This window comes from Tachysurus fulvidraco, chromosome 24 (genome assembly GCF_022655615.1).
Source record: "Tachysurus fulvidraco isolate hzauxx_2018 chromosome 24, HZAU_PFXX_2.0, whole genome shotgun sequence".
Lineage (NCBI taxonomy): Eukaryota > Metazoa > Chordata > Actinopteri > Siluriformes > Bagridae > Tachysurus > Tachysurus fulvidraco.
Window position 1 is genome coordinate 17,878,056 of NC_062541.1, and position 15,488 is coordinate 17,893,543.

Here is a 15,488-nt window from a genome sequence, read left to right on the forward strand (position 1 = left end):
GCTGGCCACTTGTACTGACTGGAAGTGAGTCGTGCTTGAGCTGGCAGGGCATGGGCTCTTTTGTTTCTGTGCTGTTTAGTGACTATTGTCTGTTCCTCCACCTCCTCACCCTCCCACCTTACTTGAGCACCAGGCTTGGACCACCAAGTTTAGTTGATATGTAATGTGAGTATGAGCCCCCGGTCTGAGGACCATTTAGAGTCACACATGGAAAAGTATTTCATTGAGAAAAGAAAAAAAAAGAGTTCTTAGATAATAGATAATAGTTCTTTTTTTGGTCTTCTTGGACCTGCTGAAACATGACCAAACTTTAAGATTATTTCTGTGATCTGATAACATTCACCTTCAAACGCAGGCAGGTGCACCTCACTTCAGCAAGTGCTTATCATGTGCACTCACAGTTGACCAATTACAATATAAACCCACTCAGACAAGAGCTTGCATTGCAAACGTGCAAAAAGTAGTTCCTGATGATTGTGATGTTCATATCTGAATCAAACCTCTCTGATGTGCATACAGTAAATCAAGAAAATAATATAGGAAAGCCATCATCCAAAGTAATTAATAAAAAAATTTTAAAAGTCGATTTTATTTAAGTAATTAATTAACTGTATCTGAATCTTATTTTCAATTTCAATTTTTATAATTATCCAACAATTCATTATATGTGTATTATATACACAATATGAGGTTACATTTACCCAAATTAGTGTCTGTTGTATAAAATGTTCTGTTTTACAGCTTTGGAGCTTCTATTCTAGTGATATGTTCAGATACTTTCGAATTGAAATATTCAGTGAATCAGAATGTGTGTTATGGGGGTAATATAGAAATTCTATGATATGGTGGGACCAGAGGCATGGGGGTTTGGGCATCGGGACCGTTTTCCCAATGCACTAGGATGGTTGGACTGGGCACAGGAGGTGCAGGAGGTGGTGGCATGATGCACATCCGAAGACATATTGGTCAAACAGGACCTCTCATGTATGAAATGGCAGATGTGCTAGATGCCTGGGTGGCCACTGGGGACTGAGGTTTGGGCTTCGTTATGAGTCTAAGCAGGTTGCTGGAGCTTGTTAGGAGGAGAGGCCATGTGTTTATGTGTCTTTGTGTATGTGTTTGTGTGTATGTGTCTGTGTGTATGTGTCTGTGTTTATGTGTCTGTGTTTATGTGTCTTTGTGTATGTGTTTGTGTGTATGTGTCTGTGTTTATGTGTCTGTGTTTATGTGTCTGTGTTTATGTGTCTGTGTTTATGTGTCTGTGTTTAGGTGTCTGTGTGTATGTGTCTGTGTTTATGTGTCTGTGTGTACGTGTCTGTGTGCATGTGTCTGTGTGTATGTGTCTGTGTTTATGTGTCTTTGTGTATGTGTTTGTGTGTATGTGTCTGTGTTTATGTGTCTGTGTTTATGTGTCTGTGTTTATGTGTCTGTGTTTAGGTGTCTGTGTGTATGTGTCTGTGTTTATGTGTCTGTGTGTACGTGTCTGTGTTTATGTGTCTGTGTTTAGGTGTCTGTGTGTATGTGTCTGTGTGTACGTGTCTGTGTGTACGTGTCTGTGTTTATGTGTCTGTGTTTATGTGTCTGTGTTTATGTGTCTGTGTTTAGGTGTCTGTGTTTAGGTGTCTGTGTGTATGTGTCTGTGTGTATGTGTCTGTGTGTACGTGTCTGTGTTTATGTGTCTTTGTGTATGTGTCTGTGTTTATGTGTCTGTGTTTATGTGTCTGTGTTTATGTGTCTGTGTTTATGTGTCTGTGTTTATGTGTCTGTGTTTAGGTGTCTGTGTGTATGTGTCTGTGTGTATGTGTCTGTGTTTATGTGTCTTTGTGTATGTGTTTGTGTGTATGTGTCTGTGTGTATGTGTCTGTGTTTATGTGTCTGTGTTTATGTGTCTGTGTTTATGTGTCTGTGTTTATGTGTCTGTGTTTAGGTGTCTGTGTGTATGTGTCTGTGTATATGTGTACGTGTCTGTGTTTATGTGTCTGTGTGTATGTGTCTGTGTGTATGTGTCTGTGTGTATGTGTCTGTGTGTATGTGTCTGTGTATATGTGTACGTGTCTGTGTTTATGTGTCTGTGTTTAGGTGTCTGTGTGATCGTGTCTGTGTGTATGTGTCTGTGTTTATGTGTCTGTGTTTATGTGTCTGTGTTTATGTGTCTGTGTTTAGGTGTCTGTGTGTATGTGTCTGTGTATATGTGTACGTGTCTGTGTTTATGTGTCTGTGTGTATGTGTCTGTGTGTATGTGTCTGTGTGTATGTGTCTGTGTGTACATGTCTGTGTTTATGTGTCTGTGTTAAGGTGTCTGTATGTACGTGTCTGTGTTTAGGTGTCTGTGTGTATGTGTCTGTATGTATGTGTCTGTGTGTACGTGTCTGTGTTTATGTGTCTGTGTGTGTCTGTGTGTGTGTGTCTCTGTGTGTACATGTCTGCGTGTACGTGTCTGTGTGTATGTGTCTGTGTGTATGTGTCTGTATGTGTGTGTCTCTGTGTGTACATGTCTGTGTGTACATGTCTGTGTGTATGTGTCTGTGTGTGTGTTTGTCTTTATGGGTGTGTGTGTGTCTGTGTGTACATGTCTGTGTATGTGTCTGTGTTTATGTGTCTGTGTGTACGTGTCTGTGTTTATGTGTCTGTGTGTATGTGTCTGTGTGTATGTGTCAGTGAGTATGTGTCTGTGTTTATGTGTCTGTGTGTATGTGTCTGTGTGTCTGTGTGTATGTGTCTGTGTGTATGTGTCTGTGTGCATGTGTCAGTGAGTATGTGTCTGTGTTTATGTGTCTGTGTGTATGTGTCTGTGTGTATGTGTCAGTGAGTATGTGTCTGTGTTTATGTGTCTGTGTGTATGTGTCTGTGTGTCTGTGTGTATGTGTCTGTGTGTATGTGTCTGTGTGCATGTGTCAGTGAGTATGTGTCTGTGTTTATGTGTCTGTGTGTATGTGTCTGTGTGTATGTGTCAGTGAGTATGTGTCTGTGTTTATGTGTCTGTGTGTATGTGTCTGTGTGTCTGTGTGTATGTGTCTGTGTGTATGTGTCTGTGTGTATGTGTCAGTGAGTATGTGTCTGTGTTTATGTGTCTGTGTGTCTGTGTGTACGTGTCTGTGTTTATGTGTCTGTGTGTACGTGTCTGTGTGCATGTGTCTGTGTGTACGTGTCTGTGTTTATGTGTCTGTGTGTATGTGTCAGTGAGTATGTGTCTGTGTTTATGTATCTGTGTGTATGTGTCTGTGTGTCTGTGTGTATGTGTCTGTGTGTATGTGTCTGTGTGCATGTGTCAGTGAGTATGTGTCTGTGTTTATGTGTCTGTGTGTATGTGTCTGTGTGTATGTGTCAGTGAGTATGTGTCTGTGTTTATGTGTCTGTGTGTATGTGTCTGTGTGTCTGTGTGTACGTGTCTGTGTTTATGTGTCTGTGTGTACGTGTCTGTGTTTATGTGTCTGTGTGTACGTGTCTGTGTTTATGTGTCTGTGTGTATGTGTCTGTGTGTATGTGTCAGTGAGTATGTGTCTGTGTTTATGTGTCTGTGTGTGTGTGTGTATGTGTCTGTGTGTATGTGTCTGTGTGCATGTGTCTGTGTTTATGTGTCTGTGTGCATGTGTCTGTGTGTATGTGTCTGTGTGTATGTGTCTGTGTGTATGTGTCTGTGTGTATGTGTCTGTGAGTATGTGTGTCTGTGTGTATGTGTCTGTGTGTCTGTGTGTATGTGTCTGTGTGTATGTGTCTGTGCGTATGTGTCTGTGTGTGTGTGTCTGTGTGTATGTGTCAGTGTGTATGTGTCAGTGTGTATGTGTCTGTGTGTATGTGTCTGTGTGTATGTGTCTGTGTGTGTGTCTGTGTGTATGTGTCAGTGTGTGTGTGTCTGTGTGTGTGTCTGTGTGTATGTGTCTGTGTGTATGTGTCTGTGTGTGTGTGTCTGTGTGTATGTGTCAGTGTGTATGTGTCTGTGTGTATGTGTCTGTGTGTATGTGTCTGTGTGTATGTCTGTGTGTATGTGTCTGTGTGTATGTGTCTGTGTGTGTGTGTCTGTGTGTATGTGTCTGTGTGTATGTGTCTGTGTGTGTGTGTCTGTGTGTATGTGTCTGTGTGTATGTGTCTGTGTGTGTGTGTCTGTGTGTATGTGTCTGTGTGTGTGTGTCTGTGTGTATGTGTCTGTGTGTGTGTCTGTGTGTATGTGTCAGTGTGTGTGTGTCTGTGTGTATGTGTCTGTGTGCATGTACAATGTGTATTTCCATAAAAAACATGACCTGAGCTTTGTCTGACAACTCTTTTTTATTAGAATTGGTCCCTGTGTGCACATTTTAGTGACATTAATTAATCTATATCTCTGTCATTGCAGTAATTGGCAAACAATTTGTGTCGTTAAATCACAATTTCATCACTATACGTCCAGAGATATGAACTCAATGTACAGTTAAGCAGATCTGTCTGTACACATTTATTTTAGGAAACACTTTAATATATTTAAATAAGCAATATGTCACGTGTGTTTGATGTTTCAGCCAGACACCATCTGGCTGCGTTAAGGAGAACAGTGTCAGTCTAGAAGATGGAGCACAGTCAGATGGAAATATTGTCTCTTAAAGAAAGTTCCACAGACATGCTTGTGGTCAATGATTTTGTCTTTAACAGTATAGAACAAAAATACAAACATTATATTTGTGACTAATTACTAAGTTTCAATCTTTCTATGTTTGAATAAAAAGAAATATTTTGACCTATACGTTTCTCCTCAAATTAAACAAAACAAAAAACAGAACATAAACCACACAGAATAACTTATTTTCCATCCAAGAACCCTTCATCAGTGGGGACAGAAAGTTATAAAATGTTGTTAGCTGTTAGCACAGTGACTTCTGTTGCTTCTCTTTTACTTCACCATTTACTGTATTGCGTGACCCTGCATAAGAAAATGTAAAAAACACACAACAATTATTCTGGTCAGTAATCACTCTTACATTAGAGTGAGAGACCTCTAATTCTATTAATTATTTGATTTTCAATTCAGGTACCTGTTAAACTGTTTCAGCCAGTGGTACTCTGGTGCTAGGAGCTTAGAGAAGCGTTATTGCTTCCAACAACAGACCCTACAGAATAGAATAAAAAATTATACTCCAGCTTCTTTTACATCATCTTTTTTTTTAATATTCCCACATACAACAACTGTGAATATATTCACACAGTGTGAACATTCTGTCACTTCTGCTCTAAATTATACATCACAACGTCACACTTATCTGACACCTTGTGGTGTGTCATCTAGATGATCTGGCTGGTCAGGTACATCAGATGGGGCTGCTGTCAAGAGACAAGATTCAGTTATGGGTGTTTGTGTGTGTGTGTGTGTGTGTGTGTGTGTGTGTGTGTGTGTGTGTGTGTGTGTGTGTGTGTGTGTGTGTGTGTGTATGTGTGTGTTTGTGTGTATGTGTGTGTGTATGTGTGTGTTTGTGTGTGTTTATTGTGTGTGTGTTTAATGCATGTGTGTGTTGTGTTTATGTGTGTATGTGTGTGTGTTTATTGTGTGTGTGTTTAATGCATGTGTGTGTGTTGTGTTTATGTGTGTATGTGTGTGTGTTTGTGTGTGTGTGTGTGTGTGTGTGTATGTGTGTGTATGTGTGTGTTTATTGTGTGTGTTTAATGCATGTGTGTGTGTGTGTGTGTGTGTGTGTGTGTGTGTGTGTGTGTGTGTGTGTGTGTGTGTGTGTGTGTGTGTGTGTGTGTGTGTGTGTGTGTGTGTGTTTATTGTGTGTGTGTTTAATGCATGTGTGTGTGTGTGTTGTGTTTATGTGTGTATATATGTATTGATGGATGTATTTCAAGTCCATATTTTAGTGTTTTAATGCTAATGTAGTTATTTCTTACCCTCAGTATCATTCTGCACTTTGTCATCTTCATCCATATCTGTATCATTAGCTTCATCTAATAGGATTTAATAATATCATCAAACTGATGATCAACTACAAAGAGCTGAATTCACTGAATTGCCCACACTTTATTTCATTAGCATAATTCTCTTCCTCCCTCCTGTGAATCCCGCCTGTCTTTTGAAGCTATGTGTTCTTATCACTGCAGTGAATTCAACCCAATAGTCTGGTGGAAATGACCATGAAAAGGACTTTTACATACCAGTTGTATCTACATCAGTGTCTTCATCAGTGTTCTCTATAATGGCATTGAGAAAAAGGTTTCAACATCTACAAGATAGCCAATAAGATCAAAATACTGCTGCTTATTTAAGAATAGTTATTATTTCCTTACCCTGTGATTTAGACTCTGTTACATCCCTTGAGTCATCATTGTCATTCTCATCTAGGAAGTGGAAATAAATCATATTTGAAATCATCTGATTCAGGTGAAGTGAAACTTTTGCTGTGCTGTTTATGTGTGTGTCTCACCACTGGAGTCACCCTGAGAGTCTTCAGCTGTTTCAAGTGATGTTGCATCTGGACAACATGATCACAGAATATTAAATCAGCAAGACACTGAGTCTGTACACTAGACTTGAAAATTCTACTTACCAGGAGTAGAATCTATCTCTGAACTATTAGCACTGACATCTGACACTGCAGAGAAAAAAGTACTAAAAATGTACTGACATTTTCTGTGCATTTATCTGCAATTTTATGCACAGTGTGCAAAATAATATCAATAAGAACTGAGAATGTACCTTCTCCATCTGTCTCAGTGCTGTCCTTGTCAGCATGGTCCATGCTGTCTGAACTTTCTTTATCAGTGGACTCACTGCTGCTCATCTCTCTGTCCTGACTGTCCTCTTTACTTGAGGAGTCCAAGTTCAGCGAGTCTGGCTGGGAGTTCCTCGTAGATTCCTCAAACTTGTTCTTTGTCTCTTGGTCAGTGTCCTTTTCCTCCTTCTCATTGCTTTTGTCAATGCTTGATTCATCTGTGGTGTCCTTGTCACTGTCTGCACTATCCTCCTCATCTGTTAAGTCTTTGCTATCCACATCATTGTCTGTGTCTCTGTCTCCATCGCTGTCCTTATCATCTTTCTTACTGTCTCTATCGCTGTCCCTATCCTCATCTTTATCACCATCATCTTTATCACCATCATCTTTATCACCGTCATCTTTATCACCATCATCTTTATCACCATCATCTTTATCACTGTCATCTTTATCACCATCATTTTTATCACCATCATCTTTATCACTATCTCTGCCATTGTCTGTATTTCTATCATTGTCTTTCTCAGTGTCCTGATCCTTCTCTTTCTCAGTGTCCTGATCCTTCTCTTTCTCAGTGTCCTGATCCTTCTCTTTCTCAGTGTCCTGATCCTTCTCTTTCTCAGTGTCCTGATCCTTCTCTTTCTCAGTGTCCTGATCCTTCTCTTTCTCAGTGTCCTGATCCTTCTCTTTCTCAGTGTCCTGATCCTTCTCTTTCTCAGTGTCCTGATTCTTGTCTTTCTCAGTATCCTGATCCTTCTCTTTCTCAGTGTCCTGATCCTTCTCTTTCTCAGTCTTCTCAGTGCTGTCACTGACCTCTGTCATGTCTGAAGAACTTCTTGTGTCATGGTCAGTATCTTTGTCAGTATCAGCAGACTTGTTGGTCTTGTCCTTTCTTTCTGATGAATCTTTCCCTTCAGTGTCTTCTCTGTCTCTAGTCTCATCACCATCTCCGTCACTGTCCACAGCTTTACCGGCAGCTTTGTCCTTATCCTCCATCTCTGAGTTTTTCTCTACATCTTGTTCTTTACTGTCCTTGTTTGTATCAGCGCTGCTGTCTGACTTCTGCTTTTCAGTTTCTGGAAACAAAGTAATACACACATGATATAAAGTGAACATCGATTTCACCCAGTTAACATACACATTTCAGGCAATTACTGATCAATTGATGTTTTGAGAGAAATTTTTTATTTTATTTTGTAATCAGTTTTTGTCCCAATATAAATGCACTCTGGTCATTTTTAGTAACTCTGCAACAAAACTGATTAGAGATTAACCTTTAACATGGAAAAAAATGTGTTCTATTCGACTGGGTTTAGTAACATAATCTTATTTCTGTTTAAATCTCTTCAGACAGATCAGACAAATAGTGTATAGATTATTGTTTCAGTAATTTAAAGGCAGTTATCAAACAATTCTTCTCATGTTTAGTGTTCAGAGGTGAATGTTAGGATCAGGACAGTAGAGCTGTACAGGTGAGTGGATGATGGAATTATATAAGAGACCATGAGTAATGATTGTTGTTAGAAGGCATATTGATAAACCATTGATTATTCATGTTAACACTGTATTATGTGAATGAGAATACCTTTAGAATCCTTGTCTTTATCCTCATCACGTGACCCTGTCTCTGTACTGGAGGAGGTCTTGTCTGGAACAGAACGTCATTAAGACATTCACATCTAAATGTCTGAACGTTGTCTACTTTATCTGATATAATGGATGGATTCTATATGTTCTTATAATGATCATTTTCTTTGATTTCTTGAAAATATTAACATGCATAGTTACTCATTCTAATATGCCTATAACTCCCTCTGTCTCCTAAAGGTGTTTATTTAAAAGATTACAAAATTATCATTCACTATAATGAGCCACATTATGGTCCTTAAATACAATTACAGAAAATTTAGATCTCCATTTGAAATTTAAAAGAAAAATAAATAAATAAATAATAATAATCTATGGTGAAAATTCTCTGATTTCTTTTTATGGCTTTTTACTGTTAACATAATTAGCCTTCATAACCTGTGTAATATGGCAAAATGTTATAAATGTTATATTTGACAGTGTGTAGACTCGTAGTTTTATTCCTGTCAGTGTGACTGTATGCTGCTGTCTCACCCACAGAGTCCATTTCATCTGATGAGATTAGTGTTGAATCCGTATCTGGAAATGTAAAATGTTCAAATATGCAAATCTTCAGTCCTATTATGATTTAAGCCTTTTAATGTTTAGTTGCATTATTTATTTATAGTTATTTATAATCTTACCAGCAGAATCTGTCTGTGTGTCTGTTACTTCTGTGTCATCTGTAAAAATGATAAATAAATCATACATTTCTAAAGAGATAGAACTATAGCAAGTGATATCAGATCTCTCTCTCTCTCTCTCTCTCTCTCTCTCTCTCTCTCACACCTAGTTTATTTTCTGTTGATGCTCGTTCGGCCATGTCATCTACAGTTAATGGAATTAAATGATTTTCATTAAAATGATATTTCTTCTTCCTGTTGTTGTTGTTTTATTTAACGGTGAAAGACTTTTCGAGTTTTGCACTCACCTAGAGGATCTCTATTATTCTCTTCAGCTGGGTCTAATATTCAGAGCAAAAACACTGATAATTAAAACTTATTTATTAACTAAACATATGTAATAAATCATGTTATGGACTCACCTGATATGTCCAAGTCCTTTTTTTCTACTGCAGATTCAGAAGAATCTAAAAAAAAATAAAAAAAATCACAACCATACTTAAACATAATTAAAAGGTGAAATAAAAAGTGAGTGCTTATGAATATAAGTGTTTTTAAAATGTATGGACTGATAGACACACTGATGCTCACTGCTGTGTTCCCTCTTAAACTTTTTCTTTCTTACCAGTGGAATCTGGACCACTCGTGGTTTCATCCTGACTCGTGTCACCTGAAAAAAAATCATAATATAAGATCATAATCAGAATTATAGCAGTTTTTACTAGACCATAGTCACAAAGCCATCACATGCCATAACATTTTACTTATCATTAAGTATGAAATCTTATTGTTTCTTTCAAATAAAAAAAAACTTTTTTTTTTTACATTTTTGCTATAAAGTTACATTCACAGTGTCCCAAAAGCACTGGAGCATAAAGATGATTGTTAATGGTAGAAAAAGCATCATACTGAATGACATCATTTTAACTGTTTGTGTGTGTGTGTGTGTGTGTGTGTGTGTGTGTGTGTGTGTGTGTGTGTGTGTGTGTGTGTGTGTGTGTGTGTGTGTGTGTGTGTGTGTGTGTGTGTGTGTGTGTGTGTGTGAGAGAGAGAGAGAGAGAGAGAGAGTGTGTGTGTGTGTGTGTGTGTGTGTGTGTGTGTGTGTGTGTGTGTGTGTGTGTGAGAGAGAGAGAGAGAGAGAGAGAGAGAGAGAGAGAGAGAGAGAGAGAGAGAGAGAGTGTGTGTGTGTGTGTGTGTGTGTGTGTGTGTGAGAGAGAGAGAGAGAGAGAGAGAGAGAGAGAGAGAGTGAGAGAGAGAGAGAGAGAGAGAGAGTGTGTGTGTGTGTGTGTGTGTGTGTGTGAGAGAGAGAGAGAGAGAGAGAGAGAGAGAGAGAGAGTGTGTGTGTGTGTGTGTGTGTGTGTGTGTGTGTGTGTGTGTGTGTGTGTGTGTGTGTGTGTTTCTAAGATCTTACCTGGTTTTTCTGTTGTATCTGCTGGGTCACTTGCTGTACCTGAAATTGAAGAGATATAGCCATGAGCTTGTTTAGTCTTTATTAGCACATATTGTTATCCTGTCCTTTCTTTTAAGTTATTCATTTATTATTACGATTTTTATTCAAACTATGTGTAAACCTTCACTCTGGTCATACTGTGATCAACATTACCGTCTCTGTTCTCTGAAGAGTCTTTTCCATCTGTAGTTCCTGTTAAGAGAACAAATGTTAAATCAGAAATATCTAAACAAAAGTGTTCAAAAGAAAACTTTGCTGCAGTATTTCTTTAAGGTCATTTAGGGAGCAGTGCAGAGTCACTAACCCGAGTCTCTGTTTACGGGGCTGTTAGTCGGGTGAACTTCATTGTTATCACCTAAGAAAGAGAAACAATTGTGAAAGGTTTATGGTGTGGTTCAGTAAAATGGACCAAAGGAACATGACTGCTCACTGTATGTTAATTTGATTGATTACCATCAGCAGCAGATGATGTGACACTCTGATGTTAATGAGTCAGTGACTAGCTTTTGTGTTTACACCTTTCTCACTGGTCATTGTGTAAATGTTCATCAGCATTGTTTTCTTTATGTTTGTAATTAAATTTAATACCTACCCATCAATACGTCTAGCGGTGCCTGTGCTTTGTCTAAAAAAACAGAAAAATAATAAATAAAAAAGCTTCATTTAGGAATCATTGCCTTTTGCTTTCTGGATCACGTGAATATTTACTGAACACTTTACAACAATAGTTATACATGTCTTTCATCATTAAACGATTCTAAGAAAATGTGAAGAGCATAATGTAACATGTCCTTACCATCGTTGTCTGTGCCATCTAGAGGAAAACCCAGAGAAATTAATATAAATGAGAGATCTTAGTTTCATTATCTATAAGGAACAGGCTCCTATAGACAGCTCCTTAACTCAGGCTCAGGTGAACAAAACGTCTTTGTGTGCTCTAGAGGAACATGGGCTCTGATTACACTCACTTTGGGGGAAGCACAGTGCACCCCCTTGAAAGAGAGGAATTGTTTAACATTTACAATGCTACAGCGCTGCATTGTTAGCTGCTTCACTGAAACTATAATCATGTAATAATGCACTGATGAAGAAGGAGGTAGCATCAGTGACCTGGGCACTTTATTAGCCCTGAAGAGAAATAAGTGTTGTGCAGAAATGTTTATGGAAGTGTTTCCTTACCACTGATTGGTGCAGACAAAGCGACAGACACGAAAACAACGACCAGCAAAACAACCATTGCCCTAGAAAAAGAAACACATGCAACAATTAAATTAAAATGTAATTAAATGACTAAAAAAATAAAAAAAATCATTTTAGTGCAAATATTTTATTTAATTCAGGCTCAGATTTGACAGATTTATTGCTGCAATCTTAGAATATTATTGTGGATAAAAAAAAATTGGTCTTAGTCCCAGTTCACTACTAATGTACAATCACAGTTATTGTATTATCAGTAACTAATGATGAATGTTCACACTTCTAAAAGTGATAGCACTTAAGATTTGTCCAACAATTAAAGTAACAATAAGCAATAATTAACCTGAACAGTTTCACATGACAGCAAAGTTTAGCTGTTGTTTGAGTACATGTAGAATACAAAGACGTGATAACTCATCATGCTGAATTAATTCATTCTGAAAACAATCCAAATCTCTTACCGTGTGTGCATCATGACAGAATGGTAGAGCAGTCTGAAAGAGAAGGAGGGCGAGACAGGCTTTTCTGTGCTCTCCTGTAAATCTGAATCCTGGCTGGATCATGTCCTGCAGCTTTTATACCATGAGCCCTCCCCGAGCTTGAGGAGGCAGAGCCTGTAAGACAGAGGTGTCACACGGGAATGATTTGAGTTGCATTCATTAAAACAGGGTTAAGAGCCAGTGCTGTACTACTGTTGTTTGTGTTTCTTGTAACTGGGCTAGCCTAGCTGTTCAGTGTCTGCCATAACCCAGCCCCAGTTCCTCAATATCTTTGCCAGTACATTTTCCCTCCCCCATAAACACACATCACCTATTGGATCGCCGCTGAAGATATCACATGTTGCTGTTTTTATTATTTCTTGTTACCTCAGTTTTCTAAGAAACTGCACAAAGAACTGAGGGTAACTGAGGGTCCTGCTTCTCTGTGTGAGATTAAGTGCTTGCCTTTTTGGCAGTGTTTCAGAAGCGGGTACAGGGGTCCATGAAGCAACTGCGGATGGGAATGGGAATGGGAAACTAATCTGCTTTTGTGACTTTTGTGATCATCTGAAATGGGGAACATTCCTAAAATCTGTCCTTGTGTAAATTCAGGTCTCAGCCCTAACTGACCCTAAGCTGTAACAGGTCTAACATTTCAGAATCAGAGTCACTCAAGAACATGTGTAAAAATACAGACCTAAAAAGTGCTTACATAATAAAACAGGATGAACAATAAATACAGGAGTAAGTGATAAAATAAACACAGTACATGAGAGTCTCTGGTGACGGCAGTCAGTTCTGCTTGTTGAGTGTGATGTGATGCTGGTTCTGATGGAGCTACCATGTCCTGAGTGATGTTTCTGGAACACATAGTTCTGTGGTTGTGTAAGGTTCATAGTGATGGTCTCAGAGTTTGTGAATTAAATTGAGACCTTTAGATTATTAGATCAATACCAATAATCTATAATAACAATGCTATAATTGTGGTAATATTCAGTTACATACCATATCATCTATAATCATATATCACATAAACTGTCATATACACAACAATACATTATATACTTAAGGCTTGTGATATTTTCTCTTATTTTAAATTACTTCTTACTTTATTATTATTAGAATATTAGAGTAGATTTGATCATTTTTTATCTCTGATTGGATTTAGATTGCAAACAATGTGTAGATAAATTAAATCAATAGGGCCAAAGTACATGTAATGTTTATCACTGTACTATCTTATGGTCTGATTAAAGGTTGTTAGGATATTGACGAGTTTATAGGCATTTCAGGATTTGCCCTGATGACACAAAATATGTCTAGTTTTATTTCTTTTAAGTTCTTTTATTTCTCTAAACACAACTCAAAATCATGTATAATGGCAGTTTGCAGTACAATGGAACTTACACTTAAAGAAGAACATTACATACAAGAAATGCAATCATATCTAATGGCTAAATTTTCTTAAGCATAAATGTAGTTTTTATTTGTTTAAGTTGAATTTTTTTGATACCACTAGGAAGTGAAGGCATTAAGAGTTCCAGTTGGAAATATCTTTGCACCATGCAGATGATTAGATGTTTGGAGGTAATCCACATGTAGATGTTGCTTACATGTTTCATCAAGGAATTCCTGTTAGTCCAACATCTAAAAACAAGTGGTTAAATATGCATTTGTGTGGACTTATTCTTTGTACCACTAGATGAACCACATAAATTTTGGTCCTGATCCAACCATTGTTTATTTTATATATTTTAAGGGTATTTGAGGCATATGTGTGACTAAGGCAGACATAGCAGTCAACACTTTTGGCATCAATCACTGTATTGTTCATACATAATCAGTACAAACACCGATCAGCCAGAACATTACAACCACATGCCTAATATTGTGTAGGTCACCATTGTGATGTCAAAACAGCACTGACCAATCGATGCATGGATTCTATAAGGTGCTACATGTCAAAGTCACATCCACATGAATGCAGGACCCAAGGTTTCCCAGCAGAACATTGCCCAGAGCATCACACCGCCTGCTCCGGCTCACCTTCTTCCCACAGTGCATCCTGGTGCCGTCTCGTCCTCAGGTAAGTGACTCACACGTGATGTAAAAGAAGAGACTTCACTCCCCACATGTATCAGTAAGCTTTGGGTGTCCATGACCCTGTTACCGGTTCACCAGTTGTTTTTTCTTGGAGCATTTTTAGGTACTAACCACCGCACACCGAACCCATGACCAGCTGTATTGTAGTTGTTCTGACCCAGTTGTCTAGACATCACAGTTTGGTCTTTTTCAAAGTTGCTCAGTGTTTAATGCTATAGCTTGTAGTGTATAGTGGCATACAGGTGTACATTTATATAATAAATATAAACATACATTTACACTTTAGTTCATTACATTGACAATAATAACAGGAAAGCTTTTTATTCAAAACACTTATAAAATGTGCATATTTGTATGCTAATGTGATTGTTAATGATTAGATGAAGGTAAATGAAGTTGTGATGAAATGAAATGCTAGCCAAGCAATGAACGTTGAAAAATATTGCTAGCTATTTGCCTCATTCCAAGACAAAGCAGCATTCCTGAGATGGAGGTAGGGGTTCATGCTGCTTTATTATGCTTCATTTGCTCCATAGGAAAATATTTTCAGTCTAATTAAATCAACTAATAACATGACGCATGAACGAAGTGGAAAATTGGCAATGATCCAGCTTGTCCATGGCTTTACAGTTTTAAAGTCAATGCCAATAGCCAACCTCTCTCACAGTCTCATAACACATATGAGACTAAGTGAGTCTTACAACCTTTACTATGTTAGCAACTTTTGTTTTCATTTGTTGTGTTCGGGGATTACCAGCTTCCAACAAAAAACACTGCCATTAACCAATGTCCAGAGTGACTGTAATTTAAGTATGACATCTGAAATCGGAGAGCTGTTATATGTGTGTATAAGGTCTCAACGATAAGACCATACATTTGTTCAGGTATAGAGGGAATTAGCACAAGGATAAAGGATTTTTGTTCTATATATCGGTCTAAAAAGACCCCTGCCACTTTTTAATTCATTCCAAAACTCCTCAAGGTCTTCTGACCAGTGATCCAAGACAAAGGCGAGATCAGGCTGCTTGGGCAAATTACCTTATGACCATTTACACATCCTTTTAAGCTCTAAGAGTATGTGGGAGATTCCATCACATAGCAGGCTGGAATACCTTAGCTGGGATACCTTATCTTTCAGCCTGCTACAGCTAAATATAATACAGACAGCAAATTTGACAAAAATGTGGCCATTGTTTTCCATATTTTAATTAATTAACATTAAATTTTAAAACACCTGAAATAACATTACAGTATATATCTAGGTGTCTAGCTGGGGATTTAAAGGTAGAAAATCTGACTCCAAATATTCCTGATAGCTTTTTATGTTGGGCCAAAT

At 38.0% G+C, this 15,488-nt stretch overlaps 1 protein-coding gene across 5 annotated transcripts; it reads right to left on the bottom strand.

The window, feature by feature from the left end:
• Nucleotides 1-4,244: 4,244 nt before the first annotated feature.
• Nucleotides 4,245-12,254, bottom strand: stm (starmaker). Of its 5 annotated transcripts, XM_047808247.1 has the most exons (23): nucleotides 12,032-12,254; nucleotides 11,553-11,614; nucleotides 11,170-11,187; nucleotides 10,966-10,998; nucleotides 10,678-10,728; nucleotides 10,527-10,565; nucleotides 10,335-10,373; nucleotides 9,549-9,593; nucleotides 9,346-9,390; nucleotides 9,232-9,264; nucleotides 8,945-8,983; nucleotides 8,796-8,840; nucleotides 8,260-8,322; nucleotides 7,284-7,750; nucleotides 6,659-7,211; nucleotides 6,510-6,554; nucleotides 6,387-6,434; nucleotides 6,250-6,300; nucleotides 6,118-6,153; nucleotides 5,854-5,910; nucleotides 5,236-5,289; nucleotides 5,004-5,078; nucleotides 4,245-4,891 (listed from the first exon to the last, which is right to left on the bottom strand). In XM_047808247.1, exons 1-22 carry the CDS (start codon nucleotides 12,043-12,045, stop codon nucleotides 5,038-5,040), a joined length of 1,878 nt encoding a protein of 625 aa, XP_047664203.1. In that variant the 5' UTR covers nucleotides 12,046-12,254; the 3' UTR covers nucleotides 4,245-4,891; nucleotides 5,004-5,037. The 5 variants fall into 5 exon arrangements, with proteins under 5 accessions (XP_047664203.1, XP_047664200.1, XP_047664199.1 ...); XM_047808244.1 differs by having other exon boundaries at nucleotides 5,236-5,286; nucleotides 6,659-7,750; nucleotides 12,032-12,241; XM_047808243.1 differs by having other exon boundaries at nucleotides 6,659-7,750; nucleotides 12,032-12,241.
• Nucleotides 12,255-15,488: the final 3,234 nt, after the last annotated feature.

Coding starts and splice junctions, on each gene's coding strand:
- stm (XM_047808243.1), bottom strand. Junction 9,391..9,548: donor GAGTGGTCCAGATTCCACTG/GTAAGAAAGAAA, acceptor ATTTTTTTTTAG/ATTCTTCTGAATCTGCAGTA. Junction 6,301..6,386: donor CTCTCAGGGTGACTCCAGTG/GTGAGACACACA, acceptor TCCACTTCCTAG/ATGAGAATGACAATGATGAC.